Below are 25,236 nucleotides of genomic sequence, written 5' to 3'. Positions count from 1 at the left end.
CTTGCCCAGGGTCAGCCCTGGTGTTTGCTCTGCCAGTGGGTTAGGCATGGATCAATCCAGCCATCCTTTCCTACTGTCCACTCTGAACTACTCTCTTTCCCCACCTGAGGTCTCAGGACTCAGATGTAGGATGTCGGTAGCTGGTGGGATACCCCTGACCTATGAGATGTTTCTGGATACTACCTCCATCCCTCATTGAGCATTGACCATGGAGCTTTTCACTGCTGCTACCTTACAGAGCCCTCGCTCATAGGGAATGCAGAATTTTCATTCTGGGTGTCTGTCTCCTAGTAACACGTTGTCTGCTGACATTAGCACGGCGGTGTGTGGGATTATCATTGTTGGTTTCTATCTTTTGTTAACTCGGTTGGGCATCATACCTTTTCAGCTGCCATAGTAATGGCTTTATTCAGGGTGCACTCAAACATGATTACTGCTGGGGCATATCCTGTTGTGCAGAGGGGGGTGTTTCGGTATGCTCTTAGGATGTTTATGTGGCTCTCTCTGGGTCGTCCTCATGGTCAACCCCTATTCAACTCCTATTCGGAGTGCTCTGTTGAGGCTTTGCATAAATCACTCCACATCTCCGTCTGTCTGTGACCATCATGGCTTTATCTTTAGATGCCGCATGTTAAGGTGCAGCAAGTATTTCTGGAAGTCAGTTCTTTGGAATGCAGGCTTGTTGGCTTTCCTCACTTCCGGTGACAATCCATATGTGGCACGACTATCACAAGAGGAGAAAAGGAGGCTTCACTCACCACACTGCCTCGCATAATTCATAACCACAAAAAGATGCAGCATGGTTTTTCCAAGGAGAGGGGTCCTTTACTCCTCTCTGTCTACTTGAGTGTGATCACCTAATCTTAGAATTTTAAGATATTGGATGAGGTGGCCTCACACACGTAATGTGGCATGGTTCATCATCGGCCACCTCATCCAACCCTGCTAGGATGGTACTACCAAGGCAGACTCAACCTCATGATTGTTGAAGGAGTTCTACAGATATAGAAATCTTCTGACTAATACCTTGGGGATTCAGTTGTAATCTAAAAATACGTTAAGGCATACCATAAGGATCACCTTTATTGGGTGGCACCTTAGATATAGATAAAATTACTATAAAGTACAATTAAGGGATGCTACTGGGTACAATGTCCCTGGCATCCCTATGGTTTGCCAACATGTTTCTGTTTCTTTTTAGCCATACACTGGACTCGGGTATTCATTAGGGTTCTAGAAGGATCCCCTTCCTGGAAAAACCTTGCTGCATTCTTTGGTGTTTATGAGTCCATATGTGGCAAAAACCGTTTCCAACTTGGATTTCATGTGTTCAAATGCCATGGGTGATACTATTTTGACCACAGGAATTTTGGAATGATGTGTGCCTCCCATCTGGAAGTTATAAAGACAATGGGGTGACCCTGTGTCCCTCAGAACCTGGGTATAAATGATAAGAAAGACAATGGTTCTGTCGGATATAACCAAACAATCACTTTGTTTACGGCAATTAATGAAAAAGAATTTTTTGAAAATGATTACATTCAAAGGACCACATAAAGCCAATAACAAAAATATGGTATAAATCACAAAAACCTCCGATTGGCAGGGTGGTAAAGTGTTCTTTTTTATATATAAATTGCTTCATTTATATAAACACCCATAACAGTCTTCTTGCAAATTAAGGCTGCCAAAGTTATAAACATTGAGGTGAATTGGTGAATAAGTGACAAAGTGATCAAAGTGACAGGATTGTTGTGCAATATATACAAAGTGAATACAAAAGTTTCTATGTACAAGATAAAAGTCGGGCAGTATTTGAAAGAGTACAATGACGCCGTTTCTCGGGGATCTCTGGTTCTTATGGGAAAGCGAGTCTTGGACTGGTCCTAGGTACTGTCGACGTTTCGACCCTTTATGTGCGATCTTGTATCGTCACCTGGGTCTTCATCAGGACTTAAATGTTAACAATGGCAACCTATAAAAGCAAGTAAAGCACGTGTCAACAACTAATTGTACAAAAGTCACACGTATATGGTCCCGAATAGGCCAACAGAGGCCATGACTCACCTAGCCAAAAGGTCTAGGATGACCCAATATTCAAATTTGGTAGATCCGATGTGTACATCCACGGAGTATCTAAAAATTAATTAAAATGACGGTCAATGGATGGAATCATCAACCCATCACCATTGATTGCAGAGCTCATCACCCAAAAGTGGGACGTGAAATAACAACATGGACTCATTAAGTCTCAGCGCCAAAAATAGATCCAAAAGGATTCTAACGGTAAACATGGTCAAGCAATGGGACAAGAATGACCATGAAGCTTAACAGTGCAGGCCATGTCAGAATTAACGTAGTGGCGGTGAGATTTACAGCTTGTTAGGAATCAATTACGGGACCCCCCGTGAAATTCGTCCGAAAAACCGGTGGCACAAAACACTTGTTTGCAAGCTCTAATCGTGGCAGGCTTAGATATTCTAATGGCATAGAGAAAGGTATGCTCACCTGAGAAGTCAATTATTAGCGGAAATACTTGACGGTACGTAAACCGGTGATTCGGTTGGGAGCAATGGCAGTCGGGAGGCTCAGACTGCGTCTGCAAAGGAAGCCACACGGGCAAGCTTAGTTAAAAATGCCACGGGGCAAGAACGAAAAGGAAAATTATTCCGTCGCGCTACTGGGACGACTTACTTGGGAGGAGAGTAACAGACTTCTGTCCCCAGCGCGGTGCTAGTTCCCGCGTCTCAGTCCACCTTTCGTTGCTAATGGAAACCAGCGAGAGGCAGATCAGCCGGGATATATAGTGACAGCCCAGTTCCTCTCTAATGTGACGTAGAACGTATAGAAACGCCTGCGCGGTTGCTTAGCAACTAGAGAGGCGTTCTGGCAAATCAAGCAAGCCCGCCAATGGAAAGCGGTGGCTCTTTACTGACGTCAAGTGTGTTTAGCTATTAACATGCAGCGATAAATTGAAGGCCGTCAGAGAGGAAAAACAATTCCTAAATAAGTTCCCGCGTGTCATTGGTGCATCCCGTTTTTTATGCAACAAGCTATGGACACGAATAAAAATTGATGTCACATTGCAAACCGTGCCAAAAATATGCCAAAAAATAATAAATGGTCATGCGTAAAACTATTCTGCATTCTTCGTGAGACATACTGAACATTGTACACAACTATTTTCTTGGCAGATAAAATTGGAACATTGAAGCAATGGGTTACATGAAATGTAATGTTTGGAGAGCAGTACATATCGATATCACACGCAATCCTTAAGTTGTATCAAACCTGAACAGACACAACAATTTATCAAAGGATAGTCATGTGGATGTACAAACATGTTGCAAACGACATGGTGAATTGTTTTACAGGGAGCAAATAGAAATCGCACATTGTGTACAGCAACTTGAGCAATAAAAAAGGCTGTGAGCAGAATGGCAACCTGAGTTAGGAACCTGAATCAATCAGAGTGGTAACAGGTGGTAACTTATGGATAAGATGTAAAAAACCAACATGATACATGGAAAATGAGCCTTTCAATGAAGTTCAAACAACATGACATATAAGAAAGTGGATTTGAACTGAATCAGGCTGACATTCAAATGCACCACATTGCCTACTTAAAGGGAACGAGAGTTCAATGCCCAAAAACCTTTGAATTAGTTAGAGGGAGGAAGGAACCAATAAAGCCCACGGTTCCAGTTGAACCATCCGTCTAAGGATTTTCTCTAACCCAATCCAAACTGTTGTATTGTGTCAAAGGATTGTATCTATCTGTGTTATTTTCTTTTTGAAAGAGCGTGGAAAAAGAGAAAAGTGTTACAACCCTTGATTACAGTTGACCCATCTGTCTTGAAGTTTCCTCAAACTCATTCAAACCTTGTTGTACTGTGTCAAGGGAATGTATCCATTTACATTCCTTTCTTTTTAGATTGAGTGTGATTGAGCCCCCTCTTGGAGCCAGAGTAACCTTTTCAAGCACACCCCATTTAATGTCCTCAGGCAGGTGGTTATGTGTGAGATAATGATCGACCATGGGGGCCCCTTGCGTTTTACATCTGATGCGGCTCATATGTTGGAGCACCCTCACTTTTACCTTTTGTGTGGTTTGGCCCACATACAAAAGACCACAAGGACAAATTATTGCATAAATTACGTTACAACTGTTACAATTTGTAAAACCGTATGATTTGTAGGTTCTGTTATGATATGTGAATGAGGGACCTTCCAGTGTCAAAGGACAGGCTTTGCATTGGCCACACTTAAAATGGCCCACGAGGGGAGGCAAACCGAGGTAATCTCTGAGTCCGGGGGTTTTGGGTGGTTCAAGATATGCCTTGACGACATTGTCTTTCACATTTCTCCCTCGTTTGAAGGCAAATAGGGGTTCCCCAGTGGTAGGAAGCTCACTCAAAACCAGGTTCCAATATTTTTTCATGATTTTCTTCATGGCATTGCTTTTACTATTGAATGTGGTGACGCATACAATACTCTCATTTTTGGTTGTTTTCTCCTTTACTTGCAGTAGTTGGTCCCTCGGGCAATACCAGGCGCGTTTCCGTGCACGTTTCAATAAGCCAATGGGATAACCCCTTTCCTTAAGGCGAGTGGTGAGGATGTCAGTTTCTTTAAAGAAATCAGTTCGTCTTGTGCAATTTCTTCTTAGTCTCAGATATTGGCCGTACGGAAGGTTATCCCTAAGGCTGCGTGGATGATGGGAATCATATTTAAGGAGTGTATTCCTTTCCGTAGGTTTGCAATATAAATTGCAAACTAGCCGTCCATCATCTGCTTCAAATGTGAGATCAAGAAAATCGATGGATTTGTTACTCTGTGCCTTGGTGAATTGGATATCAATTGATCTCGTGTTCAACCAGTTGTAGAATTGTTCAAGTTCCTCAACAGTACCCGTCCAGATCATTATGACGTCATCAATGTACCGTTTCCAGGCCGTAATCTGATTGATGAATAGATTAGAAAGGCTGTAGAGATGTTCCTCCTCATACGAATCCATAAAGATATTCGCCAGGCTTGGCGCATAGGTAGCGCCCATCGCGACGCCTTTACATTGATAATAGAACTGCTTCATGAATACAAAGTAATTGTGTTTCATTGCAATTTCTAGAAGGCCTATCAAGAAGTCAGTTGGTATCCAATGTGGTCTTGGCCTCTTATCTAGGGTAGCTCTAATGACATCCAGGGCCTTCACCTGTGGAATGGAGGTATAGAGCGAGGATACATCCAATGTGACCAATAATTGGATTTGTGTTTCGAATGGTTGTCCCTCCAGTAGCTGGATAATGTGCATTGTATCCCGCACATAAGATTTTGTCTCTGGTATCAAAGGTTGGAGGAAGTGATCTATAAACTGATTGAGAGGTTCCAGAACCGATTCGCATCCAGAGACAATGGGTCTCCCTGGTGGTTTGTCTAGGCGCTTATGTATTTTTGGGAGAGTATAAATAGTTGGAATCCTAGCTTCTTTCTTATTTAGGAAGTCACATTCTGGTTGGCTTAAAAAACCTTTTTCCACTCCATCCATGGTTATCTCCTCGATCAATGTTTTAACATCCGACGTGGGATCTTTTGGTATAGGGCAGTAGCTATCTCGAGCTGCCAATTGAAGCTCTATTTCAGCTATGTAGTCTTGTGTGTTCTGCAGTACCACCGCACCACCCTTGTCGGCGGCCTTGATCACGATGGCATCATTGTTTCCCAATGCAGATAATGCCAATCTTTCCTGTTTGCTGATGTTATATTTTAGGTATTCCCTCTTTTCCATCAGATCCATAATTTCTTCAAGGACAATTCTCTCGTAAGCGAGTATTTTCTCACTCATCATGTACGCACATGGCGTAAACGTTGAGGGTGGTCTAAACGGCGTTGCGGCTGTTGTTGGGGCATACACGTTTTTGCTAAAATAGTATTTCAAACGTATTTTTCTGAAAAACCGTTGTAGTTCAACCTTCACATTGAAGGAATCAGGGACAGATGTTGGAACGAATGTTAACCCTTTTTCCAGGACCAACCTTTCCTCGTTGGATAGTGTATGATTGGAAAGATTAATGATTGGATTTTGAGAGCTGACTGATCGTGGATTTGGAACGTCTTGGGTGTTTCTTGGATGAGTCATTTGAGGAGGATTCGATGCATTGTCAATCACTACAGTAACTTGGGGTTCCAAGGTCAGGTGACTCGTACATGGAATTTCCATCGTGGTATCTCTAGTTTGGTGCCCTTCAAGAGGACTGTCAGTGGTGGTTACAGCCAACGTGTCCTGTATGTTTATATTTGGGAGATTCGATGTAATGTCAATCACCAAAGAGGTTTGGGGTTGCAGAGTGGAAAGAGAGGCAGAGTCACCCGTACATGAAGTTTCGATCAATGTGTTGCTGGTTAAGTGATGTGCAGGAGGACTGCCATTGGTGGTTGAGGCCGAAGTGTCGCATGTGGGCACATGTGTAACGGGTCTACAGTGTGAGCCCATAGAAATTACAGAGTTAATGGTTGGACCTAACAAGATTGGAGTTGGATATGTATTTGAAACCACTAGGTTTATTGGGTGGCACCTTAGATATAGATAAAATTACTATAAAGTACAATTAAGGGATGCTACTGGGTACAATGTCCCTGGCATCCCTATGGTTTGCCAACATGTTTCTGTTTCTTTTTAGCCATACACTGGACTCGGGCATTCATTAGGGTTCTAGAAGGATCCCCTTCCTGGAAAAACCTTGCTGCATTCTTTGGTGTTTATGAGTCCATATGTGGCAAAAACCGTTTCCAACTTGGATTTCATGTGTTCAAATGCCGTGGGTGATACTATTTTGACCACAGGAATTTTGGAATGATGTGTGCCTCCCATCTGGAAGGCTTCCCAAGTTCGCACTGACTTTGGGCTATGGCTGTATACCCTGTTTATGGGAGCAAGGTGTTCAGCTTCACTAGTCAGCTGACAAGCGTAGCATTCGGTCACCATGGTTGAACCACTTGGTCTATATGCTAGAACTATACTTCCGTGAAATGTCGCGCTTTTGTCTTCACCACTCCCTGATGTCCCAGGGTCACTAGCAGATTCTGCAGGGTCTTGGGCACTACATGCCTGTGTCCTCAGAGAACTACACAGTCTCCTGTAGATTTGAATTCGTCTCATACTTGCCATAGCTGGTACAATGTTTCCTGTGCCCATGGATCTAGCACTTTTACCCTGTGCTGAAATATCTTGCAGGTGTGCTGACTCGGCTTCCTTTGCCTTTTGTAGGCATTAGTCTTGGAGGGTTTCAATGTTTGAGCATTTAGTTAATACTTGTTTCTGTATTTTTGTGTATTGTTTTGAGGTTTGAATCATAGAAACTCCTAATGCTGGGGGTCCCCAGTTTCCAATAGTAACTAATTGAGTGTCCCCAGCTTTCAGTAATGGTCTAGTGGGGATCCACAGAAGTCAAATGTTGAGGAACTGCTGGTGTAGAATGTGATAATTATGAATTAAGTTGCAGTCTGATCCCACGGCTGCTCCCAGGCCTCTCTTGCCAGTATAACCCCCTACCCCACATTCCAACTTACTTCTCCTCTTAGCTTCTGAGTAAGACTTGCTGAGTTTTTATTACCCATGAGTTGTCTTGTGAACTTCCTGATTATTAGCCCACCGTGTGCGGAGTTGCTTGATTTGGCTATGCCCTCGCATAGCATTATCTTGCGAGCTGGTGCCTGTTATTCTAAGAGGATTTTGCATGCGATTGCCTACCTTGCCTTAGCTCTTTCCCATGAATACTCTGAAACTGGCCCACACTGGCAATTTGCAATCATTTTTTGTTCATGTGTGTAGCTTGCTTAGCTTTTTCTTGCTAGTGACTCACTGCACATAGCAATGGAGCAAAAAATACTTGAGAAAGTCATGATTTTCAGGGATAAAAACCTCTCACACCAGTGCTTAATTTGAGCCGGTGGTTTCCGGTGCTGGGCACCAGTACTTAATTTTCAACACCAGTGCTTATGAAAGTCTGCCACAATGTGGCGCTTTCTGGCCAATTTAGAGATGACCACAACAACAGTTCATTATTAATTCAATATACATCAAAAATGACTATTACAGGCCGCCCAAGCCATTCTTATAGCTTTGGGGGCCTGAAATAGTCCAAACTGTCACACTTGTAGGAGTGTGATGGCTAGCAGTTGTATTGTTACCATCACTGGCAGTGCTGGCAGGGGCAACTGTAGTGCAAGCTGCAGTAGCATCCTGACGAGAGCCCTGGCACTTAATCTTTTTACAAATTAAGCACTGTCTTACCCAAATATGGGTCCTCAATTCGTTTCCTTTGCTTTTACCACCAATAATGTGAGCTCTGTGGGGAAAAAGTGATACACTGTTGTTCATCCTTAACTACAGAGGTTCTGCCCGAGGAACATTCGCCCACATACATCCAACACCAGGAAGTAGCGCCCTGGGGAAAGCCCAAAGAGCATCTTAGGTCCACAGTTACTAACGTTTGTTTGGGCACGCGCGCGCCACAACATAATATAACGCGAGTGCCCTTCAAGACCTAAGTAAATGCCCTATTGGCACTACTATTCCTCCCCATTGACTGGCTCAGGTCCCTTATTATCTTGCAGGGCCTGTTACCCCTGTTCATCCATCTACTTTCATGTCAGTATCCCCACTTTCATGCATCGCCTTTGTACCCTACATGACCAGGACCGTACGCACGCACCACAAAGCTCTCCTCCCCCCTCCCCCACACCAGTCTATTTCTTTGGTGCCTGCAAAGGTGCTATGTAAAATGCGCATGGTGCAAAATAAAACACATTTCAAAGCCCTGCTGTCTAGAGGCAAGGCATTAAACCCCAAAGCCTACACACACAAATAAGCTAAGAAACGGAAAAGTCCCAGCCGTGTTTATTCCTAGTTCTGCGTCGTTAGTTTTTATTTGCTGTTTTCTCTGTTTGTCTGACTCTCCTTTGGTTAATGTGCGCCCTGTCTGACTGTTCCAGCCTTAATTGTGTGCAAGGCATCCCCGGGACAATCCTGGTGCACCGAGATGAAGGCCCAGCGATGCCAAAAGCAGGCAGGAACAGCTCGCTTATGTGGGGCAATAAAAAGACAGAAGGCTGGCGCTCCAACGGAGAACAGACAGGATGTGGCAAATTATAGGGTTCTACACAAGCGTTTCTCCGCTCAAGAAATGCTCTCTGCGGTGCGTGGAAGCCCTCTGGGTGTGTGAGCCTCCTCACAATCACCACGGCATGTTTACTTCCTGCCCTGAAACATGTGCCTTTTTTTTCATTCTTTTACAATCCACCCTAACCTTTTAGGTTGCTAGACTCGTAAATACAATACTATTGTTTTGCCCTAGAAAGGGAGCTTTCACTTTTCCATCAGCCCTTAAATGTAGATATTTCTTGCAGCTTTCCCTCCTCGTAGCATACACCCGCTGTTCTGGAGCATCCTGGGAGCTGTGTAAATAACTATGCACTACCACTACCTGCAGTCCTTATATGCAAGGGTGCAGAGGCGCAACTAGAGCCAAATTTCGGGGGGGCTGAGCAAAAATTTCGGGGGGGGGGGCTGAACTTTAAGTAATAGGCAGAGTGGAGCTGCAGGGGCTCTTAGAAGGGGTGAAACAACAGCGAGGCCTCATTAACATGCAAATGGTCTTTTAAAGACCTGTGAAGTGCTCGGGTGCGGCTGCTTTTTTGCCCGGGAAGGTGTCTCATCCCGGGCTGCCACACACGACGGGGGGGGGGGGGCTGAAGCCCTGCGAGTCCAATGGGTGTTGCGCGCCTGCAAGGGTGGATTGGGATTACAAATCGGCCCGGACGCACGCTAAAAAAATTAAGTGCCCAACATTTGCATATTGCCTTTCCGCATTCTGCGAAGTTTTATAAAAAATAGGGGGGGGGGGGGGGGCGGGGGAGAGACTCTGATAGAGGCATGTTTTCTTAACTGTACTCGGATAAAACAAACAAGCATTTGCAATGCAATAGGTCTCGCATTTATAAGAGTTTGAGCTATTGGCATTGCAAAATTACAATGCCTTTTATTTATGTTTTGGTTTTAAAACAAATAAAAGGCATTGTCATTTACAATGTCAGTAGCATAAACTCGCCTAAAAGCAGTGTGTGGAGTGCAGCAGTGTGTGGAGTACAGCAGTGTGCGGCGTGCAGCAGTGTGTGGCGTGCAGCAGTGTTTCGTGTAGCAGTGTGAGGCATGCAGCACTGTGTGGCGTGCAGCGGCGTGCAGCAGTGTGCGGTGTGCAGCAGTGTCGTGCAGCATGCAGCAGTGTCGTGCAGCATGCAGCAGTGTCGTGCAGCATGCAGCAGTGTTGTGCAGCAGTGTCGTGCAGCGTGCAGCAGTGTCGTGCAGCAGTGTGCAGCAGTGTTGTGCAGCAGTGTGCAGCAGTGTCATGCAGCAGTGTGCAGCAGTGTCGTGCAGCAGTGTGTGGCGTGCAGCAGTGTTTCGTGCAGTAGTGTGCGGCGTGCAGCAGTGTGCGGCGTGCAGCAGTGTGAGGCGTGCAGGAGTGTGAGGCGTGCAGGAGTGTGAGGCGTGCAGCAGTGTGAGGCGTGCAGCAGTGTGCGGCATGCCGCAGTGTGAGGCGTGCAGCAGTGTGAGGCGTGCAGCAGTGTGAGGCGTGCAGCAGTGTGAGGCGTGCAGCAGTGTCGTGCAACATGCAGCAGTGAGTAATGCAGCAGTGTGCAGCAGTGTGTGCCATGCAGCAGTGTGTGGCGTGCAGCTGTGTTTTTCGTGTAGCATTGTGCGGTGTGCAGCAGTGTGCGGCGTGCAGCAGTGTGTGGCGTGCAGCAGTGTGAGGTGTGCAGCAGTGTTTTGTGTAGCAGTGTGAGGCATGCAGCAGTGTGCGGCGTGCAGCAGTGTGTGGCGTGCAGCAGTGTGAGGTGTGCAGCAGTGTTTTGTGTAGCAGTGTGAGGCATGCAGCAGTGTGAGGCGTGCAGCAGTGTGAGGCGTGCAGCAGTGTGAGGCGTGCAACAGTATGGCGTGCAGCAGTGTGAGGCATGCAGCAGTGTAAGGCATGCAGCAGTGTGAGGCGTGCAGCAGTGTGAGGCATGCAGCAGTGTGAGGTGTGCAGCAGTGAGGCGTGCAGCAGTGTGAGGCATGCAGCACTGTGTGGCGTGCAGCGGCGTGCAGCAGTGTGCTGCGTGCAGCAGTGTGCAGCAGTGTGCGGCGTGCAGCAGTGTGCGGTGTGCAACAGTGTGTGCCGTGCAACAGTGTGTGCCGTGCAGCAGTGTTTCGTGTAGCATTGTGCGGCGTGCAGCATTGTGCGGCGTGCAGCAGTAGGAGGCGTGCAGCAGTGGGAGGCGTGCAGCAGTGTGAGGCGTGCAGCAGTGTGAGGCGTGCAGCAGTGTGAGGCGTGCAGCAGTGTGAGGCATGCAGCAGTGTGAGGCATGCAGCTGTGTAATGCAGCAGTGTGCGAAGCAGTGTGTGGCGTGCGGTAGTGTGCGGCGTGCAGCAGTAGCAGTGTGTGGCGTGCAGCAATGTTTTGTGTAGCAGTGTGAGGCATGCAGCACTGTGTGGCGTGCAGCGGTGTGCAGCAGTGTGCGGCGTGCAGCAGTGTCGTGCAGCATGCAGCAGTGTCGTGCAGCAGTGTCGTGCAGCATGCAGCAGTGTCGGGCAGCATGCAGCAGTGTCGGGCAGCATGCAGCCGTGTCGGGCAGCATGCAGCAGTGTCGTGCAGCATGCAGCAGTGTCGTGCAGCAGTGTGCAGCAGTGTCGTGCAGCAGTGTGCAGCAGTGTGTGGCATGCAGCAGTGTTTTGTGCAGCAGTGTGTGGCGTGCAGCATTGTTTCGTGCAGTAGTGTGCGGCATGCAGCAGTGTGAGGCGTGCAGCAGTGTGAGGCGTGCAGCAGTGTGAGGCGTGCAGCAGTGTGAGGCATGCAGCAGTGTGAGGCGTGCAGCAGTGTGAGGCGTGCAGCAGTGTCGTGCAACATGCAGCAGTGAGTAATGCAGCAGTGTGCAGCAGTGTGTGCCATGCAGCAGTGAGTAATGCAGCAGTGTGCAGCAGTGTGTGCCATGCAGCAATGTGTGGCGTGCAGCAGTGTTTTTCGTGTAGCATTGTGCGGCGTGCAGCAGTGTGTGGCGTGCAGCAGTGTGAGGCGTGCAGCAGTGTTTTGTGTAGCAGTGTGAGGCATGCAGCAGTGTGAGGCGTGCAACAGTATGGCGTGCAGCAGTGTGAGGCGTGCAGCAGTGTGAGGCGTGCAGCAGTGTGAGGCGTGCAGCAGTGTGAGGCATGCAGCAGTGTGAGGCATGCAGCACTGTGTGGCATGCAGCGGCGTGCAGCAGTGTGCGGCGTGCAGCAGTGTGCTGCGTGCAGCAGTGTGCTGCATGCAGCAGTGTGCAGCAGTGTGCGGCGTGCAACAGTGTGTGCCGTGCAACAGTGTGTGCCGTGCAGCAGTGTTTCGTGTAGCATTGTGAGGCGTGCAGCAGTGGGAGGCGTGCAGCAGTGGGAGGCGTGCAGCAGTGTGCGGCGTGCAGCAGTGTGCGGCGTGCAGCAGTGTGAGGCGTGCAGCAGTGTGTGGCATGCAGCAGTGTGAGCTGTGCAGCAGTGTGAGGCGTGCAGCAGTGTGTGGCGTGCAGCAGTGTGTGGCGTGCAGCATGCAGCAGTGAGTAATGCAGCAGTGAGTAATGCAGCAGTGAGTAATGCAGCAGTGTGTGGCATGCAGCGTGCAGCAGTGTGTGCTGTGCAGCAGTGTGTGCCATGCAGCAGTGTTTCGTGTAGCATTGTGCAGCGTGCAGCAGTGTGTTGCATGCAGCAGTGTGTGGCGTGCAGCAGTGTTTTGTGTAGCAGTGTTTTGTGTAGCAGTGTGCGGTGTGCAGCAGTGTGAGGCGTGCAGCAGTGTGAGGCGTGCAGCAGTGTGAGGCGTGCAGCAGTGTGTGGCGTGCAGCAGTGTGAGGCATGCAGCAGTGTGAGGCATGCAGCAGTGTGAGGCATGCAGCAGTGTGAGGCATGCAGCAGTGTGAGGCCTGCAGCAGTGTGAGGCATGCAGCAGTACATGAAATACAAGCATCTCACTGCTAATAGGTTAAACACTGAATATAATACCATTTACCAGCACAACATGGGTCTAGAGACACACAGAAAGGCAGAATAGAGTCCGCTATTTCAGATCACATTCTCAGCCTACAGCTTGGTGCCATTAGCTGGTGCGCTTACACCACCACTGTTAAGCGCCCGGCTTTTAACTAGTGCACCACGTGCTGCCCCACGAGGCCGCCAGTAACTGCAACACTGGGGCTCGTGCCCCAGCCCTTTCACTTTATAAATCACTGTTAGCAGATCTGTTAATCCCACTGGTGCAACTCCAGTGAGGCAGGACTACGGCTCCCACAATGCATCACATTATTAAACGAAAGCTCAGGACTGGAAAAGACTCGAGACCTGACTGTTCAACTGAAACCCCCACCGCAGCAGCCTCAGCGCCTGGTTACCCTTGGGGGCGATTAGACGCACTTTACAAAACTTGTTGATGTTAAATTGATAATGAATACGTGGTTGCTGGCGAATGAGTGCATCAGATAATCTGTGCTAGAAGTAAAATGTGGACTTTATGCCACACCCGAGCGAATAAACGGAAATACTTCTTTGCTCGGATACCAACCCCACCTTGTTCTCTCTCTTACACGCACATCACGCACATGGTCACTGCTTATCATGAACTAGCATTACGGGCGCTCTATTACATAAATAAAAAGCCATGGTGAATGCTGCTGGATGCTGTTTGGCAGGTGGGAGGGGTAAATAAAAGGCCACAGTGATTAAACAAAGAAAGTGAAACCAGCCATGGCATCTTGCTGGATGATGTTTGGGAGACAGAGAACAAGAGCACACTGAAGCTGACGAGGAGGGAGTGGGAGGGGGGAGTGGGGGCGGGCGCAGTGGTGCGGGTCGCAGTTGTAAAAGGCAGGGAGAGGGTGAGATTGAGGAAGGGAAAGATAGGGATCAAAGGAAAAAACAAGGGGGTGGCAAATGGTGTGCACTTTGATGTCCTCAGTGGCCCCGCGGCTCACTGAGGACATCAAAGCAAGTGATCAGGCAGTGCTTTTCAGGCTGCCAAATGGTGCGCGCGCCCGGGGCACATGCACTGTATTTGGAGGCCTGAAAAGCCACTGTTTGCACTTCCAAAACTCGCTTACTTTAAGTCTCGCCAGAGCAGCGCTAAAGCGCTGTCTCAGGCGAGACCTAAAAATATAGAGATTAGTGCACCCTGGTGAAGCACACATGAAAACAAGTGAGGCCACTTTTGCTCATGCCCCCTGCCCTGGCTCAATATGCATATATTAATGGGCCGGCCTAGCGACAGAAGGGGAGTGACACCTCTGCCCCTTGATAAAAGGGAGGTAATGGACGCCCATCTGCCTCCTGAAAGGCCAGTCAGGCATCCACTGGGCTGCTGGCTGCATCCGAATAACACAGACACCGCCCAAATCGGGCCCCCCCAGGCTGCCCAAAAAAGCAGTCCACAGCTGGAACTCGGATACTGCCCGCCTTAACAATCTGACCCTGCTTACATGTTACACCAAGTACAGTGTACACAGACTTATTGCTTTTGCACTCAATCATAAATGTGCTGTCGTTGTTGACTTGACAGGAGTCACAGAGGTTAGTGATTACCCCATGGGGGCCGGAAGCAAGTACCTGTCGACAGCACATCTGGTTTCAGCAGACACGTTTACATGTTCTACACACAATACCAGTACATACAACTCTTGCCATACCTTATCAGTGCCCTCCTGCTAGACACAGGCCAGTGTTGGGGTGACCACCCGATTTCCACGAGTGATAAGGGATGAAGTACCCCATGCCGTACATTATAAGGATATTGCAAGTCAGCAAGGAATTCCATATCCATCTAGAGAAACGAGGCCGAAGACCGAGTTCCTTTATAAGGTTATGGAACTCCGAGGTGACTTGCAATATCCTTATCATGTATGCCAGGGGTTACTTTATCCCATATAATACACGGTCACACCATCACCTTTCCCACAAACCACTTAAAACTTTGGTTCGTAGCCCGTTCATTTGAAAGAGCAAGCATGTTTGCATGCATGAAGAATAAAAATAAAACCTCTACTGTAAAATTAAACATCAAAAACCTGCTAGATATTTGTGTCAAACAAATATTAGAAAGAGTTAAATACAAGTCCGTTTAAAAAAAATAAGCTGCAGTAGTTCGGAATGTGTAGAAACATACAGAAATATTTTAGCTTTTCTCTATCTAAGGAGTGCAAAAATAAACATATTCTCTCTGCTTGTCATTGTAAGCTATGAAAATAGAGCAAAGGAAAGAAAAGCGACGTTCAGTATTTCGTTGCTTTAAACAGCTGCTTCAATTATGCTCCATGACCTGATCTGCCTTTCATCTCAGGTGCTAGCTCTAGCAGGAGGCATTGTGATGTCAGAACTCAACTGTTCTAACATAATAGTTGAGTTCTGACGTTTTTTCTTATATTTGGCAACTGGCTGCATCAGTCCCCGATTATAAAGAAATTAGAGACGTGCATTCATACAGGGATCATACATCCCAACCCTCCCGATTCAGGCAGGAGACTTCCGGTTTTAAGGCTAGTCTCCCGCCTCTCAATTCTTGCTTGCAAAAACCCAATTCCTCAGTGGGCTTCTTCCGACAGGGACTAGTCTTGTGTGACTTGGAGTATGAACTGCCAGGAACCTGTTCCTGCAGGGCAGTGCACAACTTTTTGTCACACTTTGTCTGCCTGCCATAGCGCTTTCTCCGCGCTCCAGACAGGTTAGAAAAAAAAAGTATATTTGCATTTCTGATATCCGTCCCCCAGCAGCAGCACATTTGCAAGTCCCATACATGACAATAGACCCATTTCAGCACTCCATTGAAGCCAATGGGAGAAAGACATTCTTCCGATTATTTTAAAATCTCCCACTTTTCTATTCTACAATGTTGGCATGTATGAGGGATTACAAAATCCTATGTATTATAATATCATATCTTAATCCACAGAAGGGCCAAGTCTAGGGCATTGCCACTGTAATTATGCAAATGATCTGCGTTTTTTGAATAGTTATGGATTTGTTATATTTGCCACATCCATCATCTGCTGCATAATCTGCCGATTTTTACTAACAAAATGGTTGTGGCTCAAATGGTTCAAAAGTTACTCAAAACGCAGTGACACATGTTGCGCAGTGGAAGAACCTTTGCAAAGTTGCTATATTTGGTTAAACTGGGACAAATAAGCCACCTATGCCTAGACAGTGTTAACAAGAGTAAAAGTGACAACATAATGACCGCATTACACTGCATAATTTGCCTTTTCTTGCGGCACCTTCTGTTGGTTTCATTTTTAGTAAACAAAATATACATGACTTCTTTCACAAAAATATTTTTTCCATTCGCGAAACTGCTAAATGTTGACTGTTTTTATGGTTCCATCCAGGGCAATCCGCAAAACCCAAGTACATTTACAATCTCCAATATGTGGAAAAAGAGGAGGTAAATTAGGTCTGGATACCTTTTGTGTAAAAAAAAAATTGTGAAAGGTCAAGCGCAAAGTTCTCCAAACATAAAAAAGGGGTTCAGCACTGGAAGGGGGCGGGAGGTGGGGGTAAAGCCACGCAAAGTGGCTTAAAAACCGCTATGTAATTATGAAGCAGGGCATTGCACCACCGGGGAATCCTAAAAAGTGCAGCTCAAGTGGTGCAATGCGCTTGTAAATATGCCCCCAAGGGCCATTTAACAGAATACGGTGTGCTCTCGTTGTTTACGCCAGGCGCACCTTTCAAAAGGTGTGCCCTGCACAAACAAGGAGAGTGTGCCATTTTAGATTGAATGCACTGCCCCCAGGGCAGCCATGAAGATGTGGTGCCCTGTGGGCAGCGCATTTAGGTGAAATAGGGAGTAACTTTGAAGCAGCCGCTCCGTGTGTCACTGTGCAAGCGGCACCTGCCTGCACTTTTAAGGGGAATTAGAGATCCCTTTGCAGGCGGGTGCAGTGAGTGACAGCACCCGCTGCAAGGGGATATCTGGGGGGGATCCATAAGCCTCCTTTTCCTCTTCCAGAAGGTTGCTATTAGGGGATGCACTGACAGTGCACCACCTGTTTAGGTGGCGCACTGTCAGTTAGACTCCTGACAGCTTCTTTGCCTCTGCGCCCGCGTCTATAATACGGCATAGGCGCAGAAGCAAAGGGATTTCCTTATTTACATGAGGCCACTTCCCCGTGAAAATGAGGGCTCACCCTCTGGTGATGGCGCTGGCGCTATATGTGTGGATGTGCTAACTATATTACGGAAAGGGCCGCACAAGTGTCTGCGGTCCTTTCTGTAATACCAAAGTTCCCCCGGGAAGCGGGCGTACATGCCCTTTGGGGCCCTGGGGCGCTTTCCATAATACCGCCCCTGGTGGCTGTCTGTAGAAATGCACCCGTACCCCTGCATGTGGGCACGTTTGTTAAATGACAGTGGCAATACAGCCTGGTATCTCCATAAATCACGTGCATACACACTTAATCCACAGAAGGGCCAAGTCTAGGGCAGGGCCACTGTAATTATGCAAATGATCTGCGTTTTTTGAATAGTTATGGATTTGTTATATTTGCCACATCCATCATCTGCTGCATAATTTGCCTTTTATTGCGGCACCTTTTGCTGGTTTCATTTTTAGTAAACAAAATATATATGCTTTCTTCCACAAAAACATTTTTCCATTCGTGAAGCTGCTAAATATTGACTATTTTTATGGTTCCATCAAGGGCAATCCGCAAAACCCGAGTACATTTTTAATCTCCAACATGTGGAAAAAGAGGAGGTAAATTAGGTCTGGATACCTTTTGTGTAAAAATAAAAAAGTGTGAAAGGTCAAGCGGAAAGTTCTCCAAACATAAAAAAGGGGTCAGCACTGGAAGGGGGCGGGAGGTGGGGGTAAAGCCACGCAAAGTGGCTTAAAAACCGCTATGTAATTATGGAGCAGGGCATTGCACCACCGGGGAATCCTAAAAAGTGCAGCTCAAGTGGTGCAATGCGCTTGTAAATATGCCCCCAGGGGCCATTTAACAGAATACGGTGTGCTCTCGTTGTTTAAGCCAGGCGCACCTTTCAAAAGGTGTGCCCTGCACAAACAAGGAGAGTGTGCCATTTTAGATTGAATGCACTGCCCCCAGGGCAGCCATGAAGATGTGGTGCCCTGTGGGCAGCGCATTTAGGTGAAATACGGAGTAACTTTGAAGCAGCCGCTCCGCATGTCACTGTGCAAGCGGCACCTGCCTGCACTTTTAAGGGGAATTAGAGATCCCTTTGCAGGAGGGTGCAGTGAGTGACAGCACCCGCCGCAAGGAGATATCTGGGGGGGGATCCATAAGCCCCCTTTTCCCCTTCCAGAGGGTTGCTATTAGGGGACGCACTGACAGTGCACCACCTGTTTAGGCGGCGCACTGTCAGTTAGCCTCCTGACAGCTTCTTTGCCTCTGCGCCCGCGTCTATAATACGGCACAGGCGCAGAAGCAAAGGGATTTCCTCATTTACATGGGGCCACTTCCCCGTGAAAATGAGGGATCATCCTCTGGTGATAGCGCTTGTGCTATATGTGTGCAGGTGCTATCTATATTATGTAAAGAGCCGCACAAGTGTCTGCGGCCCTTTCTGTAATACCAAAGTGCCCCGGGGGTCCGAAAAGCGGGCGCACATGCCCATTGTACCCCTGGGGCAGTTTCCATAATACCACCCCTGGTGGCTGTCTGTAGAAATGCACCCGTAACCCTGCATGTGGGCACGTCTGTTAAATGAGAGTGGCAATACAGCCTGGTTTCTCCATAAATCACGTGCAAACACATTGAATAATAACCAGTGGGATTGTGGCCATTGTTGTCTACATAACCTTCTTGAGAACATCTGCCTACGAACGTCAGAAGTGCCGCACCTTTCATTGCTTCTCATAAATACTCTGGCAGTGATAATAACGGTAACACCATGTGTGATAGTCATTGGGTGGAGAAGTCACAGCCTGAAGAGCTACTGAACCGCTGTACAGGCAATCACATCCACCACTAGCACACTGATCAAAAGAAATCTGCCAGGATGGTTCATATTTCAGCCTTTGGAACAGCAAGTTTTCTGGAACCCAGTGCTTTTTTAACACACTGGTGAGGGTTCAAAAATTCCATGGTACAGGACGTCGAGGCCACACCACCAGCTTTAGAGAGTTGTTACAAAAGACCCTGTTTAGCCTATTTCCGGATACCGCGGGAGGACATGCAGCAGGTGGGGATTTGTACGTATTTGCCAGTATATGGGCCTGTGTAAGCACACAAGGTGCTGCTTTACCGGGCATCATTCTGGACCCCCATCTCACACAGAGAGGAGGAAGAAGGATTGTGGATGGCTACATCACCTTCCTGTCCTAATACACGTACGTACCCCAAAGATACAGCCAACCATAAGAAATCAATAAGGAACTGGACAGATCAAGCCAGAAAACAAAAGTCACTCCTAAAAGCCACCATTCTGGACCCAATCATGCCCTCACTGATAAAGTAATAGGTCCGTAGGTTCATAATGTCTTTAGCTAGGCTCACTTCTAAGAATGCTCTAGGCAGATGTTGAGATGCTATTTTTTTGAAACAATATTGATTTGGGTTGCCAAAAACAGGTATTGGAAATTCAACCCCAAAGGTTTTGATCATGCTACCATCAATATTAAGAAGCTGTACTCTGAGCTTAAAAGATCAATATAGCCTTTGGTTTTATTAAATTGTTATTAATAAATTTTACGGACAGCCAATTTTTCCCATTTGCTGCTTCCTAATGTACATTGATCCTTCATGTGGTCATTCGATAGCCTGTAAAACAAAGGGACATCATCTGCATAAATGTGACAACCAACGCCTCTTCTAGAATGTCCAGTGAAGATTTTACATGCATGTTTGAATAAACGTGAAAGGGCATTGACTGGTGACACAGAAAATGCCCTTCAGTTGTATGAATCCTTACATCCAACAAAGCTGTTTTCAACAGCGGGTTCACCTAGGCCGATTTAAGATCGCCTGGCTTTGTCACTTTAATTTGTAAAGGAGACATTTATTAAATACAAAATGATAGGGGGAAACTTCTGACGTTTTCAGTTATAATTCTTGATGGCAGCTGATCACTCTCATAAATCGTTGGTTTAGAGTCCAGGATAAGACAATGAATTTCATCTGATGTGATGATAGCATGCTTTGTTTCCTGAAAGTTTGGACGCCAGCCAAACTGCTCACGACTGCACCCAGTTACTCTTTTAACTCACAAGCTCTAATTGACTTGTCCTTATTTTGTCTCTAAACGTATTAATGTTCAATCTCAGAAAAGATGGAAGTGTATGACTTTCCTCAAATGATCCCTCTTTTGCTTCAGTTTGCACAGTTATTCCTTCTTTTAGCAATTTAAAGGTTCTGAGAAAAAGTTTACATATTATATCTATTGATTTATGACACTTTTTTTGACTTTGTGAAACTCCCTTTCCAACCGTTGCAGCTGTACGGTAAAGCAATTTTTATATTTCCTGGACTTCTCGTCTCTGCTTAGTTTTGATGGTGTTAAGGACTAAAGCAGATTAGTAGAGCTGAATTGTACTTCAAGATCGATTTGTCTAATCAGATAGAAGCCAAGTTTTGCATCACCGGAGGACAAAATTTTGACCTAGGTTCAGATGGTGGTTGATATAGTCCTAGATGATTTTCTGTGATTCCTGTATTTGTTACGTTTTGTCACTTTTTCGGAATTATATCATTACATGGAGAAAACCTTAACTGGTAATGCTATGGTCAAGCAGGGTTGTTTACACAGTATTCACTTGGGTACCACTCAACCACAGCAAGCCCATAAGCACTAGTAAAAAAATACCTGCCAAACAGCACATGAAATGCACTTGTTAAACAAAGTCTACTGTAACAATGAGATCGTCATCTTTGCATCTGTTATAAATGGGGCTACCAGCTCTGTAGTCTCTATTCCTTTTTAGGTCGAGCCTAGCGGCAGCGTGCATGCACAGCTCGCTCTGTGAGGCATGCTGTAATGGAGTAAGCACTGGAAGCCCCGCCCACTCTCCGCCCATATTTGTCATTGGCTTGTGTCATTGTCCTTCGTAAATGCTGGCTTCTGATGCGTAAATAGGCTTGTTAGTCCCTCCTTAGTACTGCCTTCTCTTCATTTGTATCCTCCAATGGCGACTGCCCCTTTTACTTGGCTTGTTACAGGGTCTCTGTTTTAAGTTGGTGAGCACTATTTTGTTTATTAACTAACTAATGGGGACAATGGCAGCTCCTTCTTGCATTTGCAGTGCACCCACAAAGGACAATGGCGGAAGCTTTTCACATAAAACGCTATGCCGCTCTAACTTTAGAAATTTACACAAAGGCAGTGTTTTTTTGTATTTTATTACTTTTGAGATGAAGGCAGTGTCTGCTTCAGGGACACCGCGCTTTCTCTCAGCTTTTATTTTTAAAAAAATAATAATAATTGCATGTTGAGCGTGGTGCCCGCTTTAGGGACACTGCGCTCAGTTTAATTTTTGTTGTTGTTTTAACTATAATGTTGTGTGTGGCACACGCTTCAGGGACACCGCGCTTTGTTGCATTTAAAAAAAATAATAATAAATTTAAACGTTAATAGTGAGCATGGCACCCACTTCAGGGACACCGTACTCTCTTTCTTTTTTTTTTACTTCATTGGTGAGCGCAGCACCCGCTTCACGGACACTGCGCTCTGCAATACAATAGATCTCGCTTTTGCAAAAGTTTGACCTACTGGTATTTTAAATGACAATGCCTTTTACTATTATAAAAGGCACTGCCATTTACAATGCCAATTGCTCAAAATCTCGTAATTGGGAGACCTACTGCATTGTAAATGCTTGTTATACTTCCATTTGTATTTGTCCATATTTGTTTTGGGCTCATTTTATTTGTGTTTAGCCATATTACTTTTGTGTTTCTGAAACATTAAACCTTTACTGGTACATTTTCACATTTATGTAATAAATAAATGCATACTCACACTTGAATGACTGATGGGTGTAGGCGCTATACACAGCCAGTTATAATAAATCAATACATTCATAGGGAAATATTAACAATGCAGCACAAACATGTCCACATCTGCAGCTGTTTAAGCTTCAACAGGAAACATCACTGTGTTTAACTCCCGTCCTCTCGACCTGCTAAGCTATGGGCCTGACAGTCATAACTGACAGTATGAAGAATCGGTCAAAAGAAAATCTATTTTACGATTTTTCCATGGTTTCCATCTGCATTTATCAGCATTTATCTGTAAAATTCTGTGAAAACTGAAAGCTCGAAGCCTTCATAATAGCTGGAATTTGGTAGACAGAACATGTAGATTTTATGACTTTATGTTGCTGTCGCATTGTATTTCATCTAGTTTATGAACATTGTGATTTATAGCAGATTGCTATTTTAAACTGTTTATTCTCTTGAGTTTCAATATCTTGTAATGATTGCATAAGCCTATCTTTCTTATTTTCAACCCACGTACTTGCATCTTCGACAATATGATCTGATCTCATAAAAGTAAGTTTGCGAGTTCAAAGAGTTATTCCTCAATTAGATAGTGGGTTGTTTGGGAAAGATTATACAATTCAGCTATACTTTTTGTGATAGCCTCATGGGTCTCCGTAGGCGTTAGGGCCATCACTATGAGATGGAAATCCCCTAGATGTCCGTTATTGTCTATTTGGCAGGAAGATATGGTACAATGGGGGCCGTGCTGAAAGCGCGGCACTCGGAAGAGAAGAGGCAAGAGGGTTGCGGAAAGAGCCTTTCTCTATGGAGTGGGACATCATGTTAGAAGACTTTAAACAGCTAGATCTAATACCTACACAAGGCAATCCCACGCAATAATCCAATGTCACACCTTACGAATACGGGGCTAGACCCTTACAGACGCCAGACTGCATACCAACGAATATAAGCAGAGTAGGACCCGTATTGCTATATTAATAACCCTAATAGGCCGCTGTATGTATCTGAAATGGCAGATCTGGGGGGTGGACAGGGAGAAGTTATCAATGTTAAAGTTAGGTTAAATATAAACTTGCTTGGTATCACCGAACTCGGTGTCATATTGTTTTACATGTATACAAACGATCCCTTTCTGTCTGCTGAAGCGAACATCAGACAAACCACATCTGTAACTGAAATGTATAACATGACATGTATTATGCATAGTTTGGAAAATCAACAAAAGATAAAATGCCAGATGCATCAATAATGTCAATATATTCTGCAGCCATGGTTCTCAATAAAATATGTTAAAAAAAAAAAATATGAGCACTTCCATAGCTTTAAACTGACAGATATTAAAGTATGCAACTTTCAGATTTTTTCCAAAGATTATGGCTGCCTCCTACACCGTGCTTAGCTCCCTATAAAGGATAAGCAAAACATAGTTCACAGAAGGATTTGATGCGATATGTTATCTGAAAATTCTTTCAAACATGATTGTTGGCAGTCCATACAATGAATTCTTAACTTCCTACAAGATCCAATATGGTGGAAGCCTAGGCTACTACTATTGATAAAGTGATCGGCACCAGCTGCAATGCTCTACGAAAATTAATCGCTTTACTTTAAACCATTGGATAAAGAGCTTCGTTTTTCAATTTTCACTTATAGTTAAGGATACAAAAATGGTATACTAAAATACATAAAAAAATAAGTTTAAGATTTTTGTATACCACTGTGATTTTATTTATTTTTTACAGCAGTTTTACTGATGGTTCAGCAATTTTGGGACCTTAATTGTGGGAAACTTGTATATGCTTTTTCAATTGATTACCTTTTATGAAGTCAATCTCAAATGTAACTACGTACATAGCCATTTCTTCTACTATGAGGTTTTTCCATACATCCTCAAGTTTTCATTGAGAAATACCTACTTGCATTATTCATGAAATTACCTTGTTTCAGCCTTTCATCCCAATCACTTTTCCTGGAGCCTCTTCACCCCTGCAGTATGCACACTGACAGGGCATTATTCAGGCGCGGCTGGCACAATTAACAGAGGTGGGCTGTGCGGTTGAGTGGGGCAGTGCGGAAGTGGATAGACAGGATAGGGAAAGTAAAATTTAAAAAAAAAACAATAAAACCACTTACCTTGCACTCGCCACATCACCAACTTGGCGATACGGCGAGCGCAAGGTAAGTGTATTTTTTATTTTACTTTCCCTATCCCGTCATCTGTCCACTTCCCCACCCCGCCCCACCGCTGTTACCTGTGCCTGCCGCACCCGGTATTAATAGAGGATTTAAAATATTCAACATGTTCCTCATATTCCATTTCTTGAAGACATGAAGCCCCAGCATTAGACAAAGCACCTCAAATTGAACACCACTATCTGTTAGCATAGAGCAATCGCTGATGTTTCCTGAAAAAAAAGTTACTAGGGGGACATCAGCAAGCAAGGCTTTACAAGCAGCCTTTTCACACCATTTGACTATGTGAAATCATTATATACTGTGCTTATTAGAACTACAAAATAACTAGTGGGTTCTTTTTGTGTTTGACAATCAACAGCACCTCCCACTGTGCTCTGGTACCTTGAGTCTTTTGGTCACAATGGGATCATTTCACTCTTATGTTCACTTTATTCCCAAATGCCAAACTTGTGCCCCCTCTTTAAGCATAATGGTGATATAAAGCACAACGATATCCAGTTCTCATCAAACAATCCTATAGCTCCAGCAAAAAGGATCTGAGAACAACCCTCTGTATGATGACGTGGATTGAGTTGAGAGGCCTATTTCGATTTCATTAACTAGGTTGCCGATTAATATCAATATACAACTATTCAAGTCCTTCTCAGTAATACTGTATGAGCAGTGACATACCTTCTTTTTGATCATAATTGTATAATACTGCAACTAACCTTATATCTCTTTTTACATCCTGGAACTGGACATGCAAAGGGCTTCTCGTCGCCGCCATTCATACACATAGAGCTGAGGATGGCCTCGGAGCTGATGGCGCTTTCTGTGGTCCAGGACTCGTCACTGTCTGATTCCTCATAGTCTACTTCCTCTTCGTCGTATTCACTTCCTGGGAAACAAATGCACAGAAGGAAAGTGAAGTTAAATCCCACCCACTGTACTTTAACCTGTAGAACAAATCAAACAATCCCTTCAGGCGTACAATGGCTGCAGAAACGCACTTCTTTCAATTAAATAAAGTCCTGCTCTACATATGACTGCAGGGAGACAACAAAT

The 25,236-nt window shown here is 45.4% G+C and overlaps 1 protein-coding gene across 1 annotated transcript in view; it reads right to left on the bottom strand.

The window, feature by feature from the left end:
- The window catches only part of JAZF1 (JAZF zinc finger 1), a 673,202-nt gene that overhangs the window by 44,062 nt on the left and 603,904 nt on the right, over positions 1–25,236 (bottom strand). The window contains exon 4 of the mRNA XM_085631608.1: positions 24,900–25,069. Coding sequence (XP_085487734.1) covers positions 24,900–25,069 — 170 coding nt within the window. The remainder of the gene's footprint in view (positions 1–24,899; positions 25,070–25,236) is intronic.

The sequence above is a fragment of the Triturus cristatus genome, chromosome 10 (genome assembly GCF_964204655.1).
Source record: "Triturus cristatus chromosome 10, aTriCri1.1, whole genome shotgun sequence".
In the NCBI taxonomy this organism is placed as follows: Eukaryota; Metazoa; Chordata; class Amphibia; order Caudata; family Salamandridae; genus Triturus; species Triturus cristatus.
Note: the sequence above shows the minus strand (reverse complement) of the source record. Positions and strands in the feature narration are given on the sequence as shown.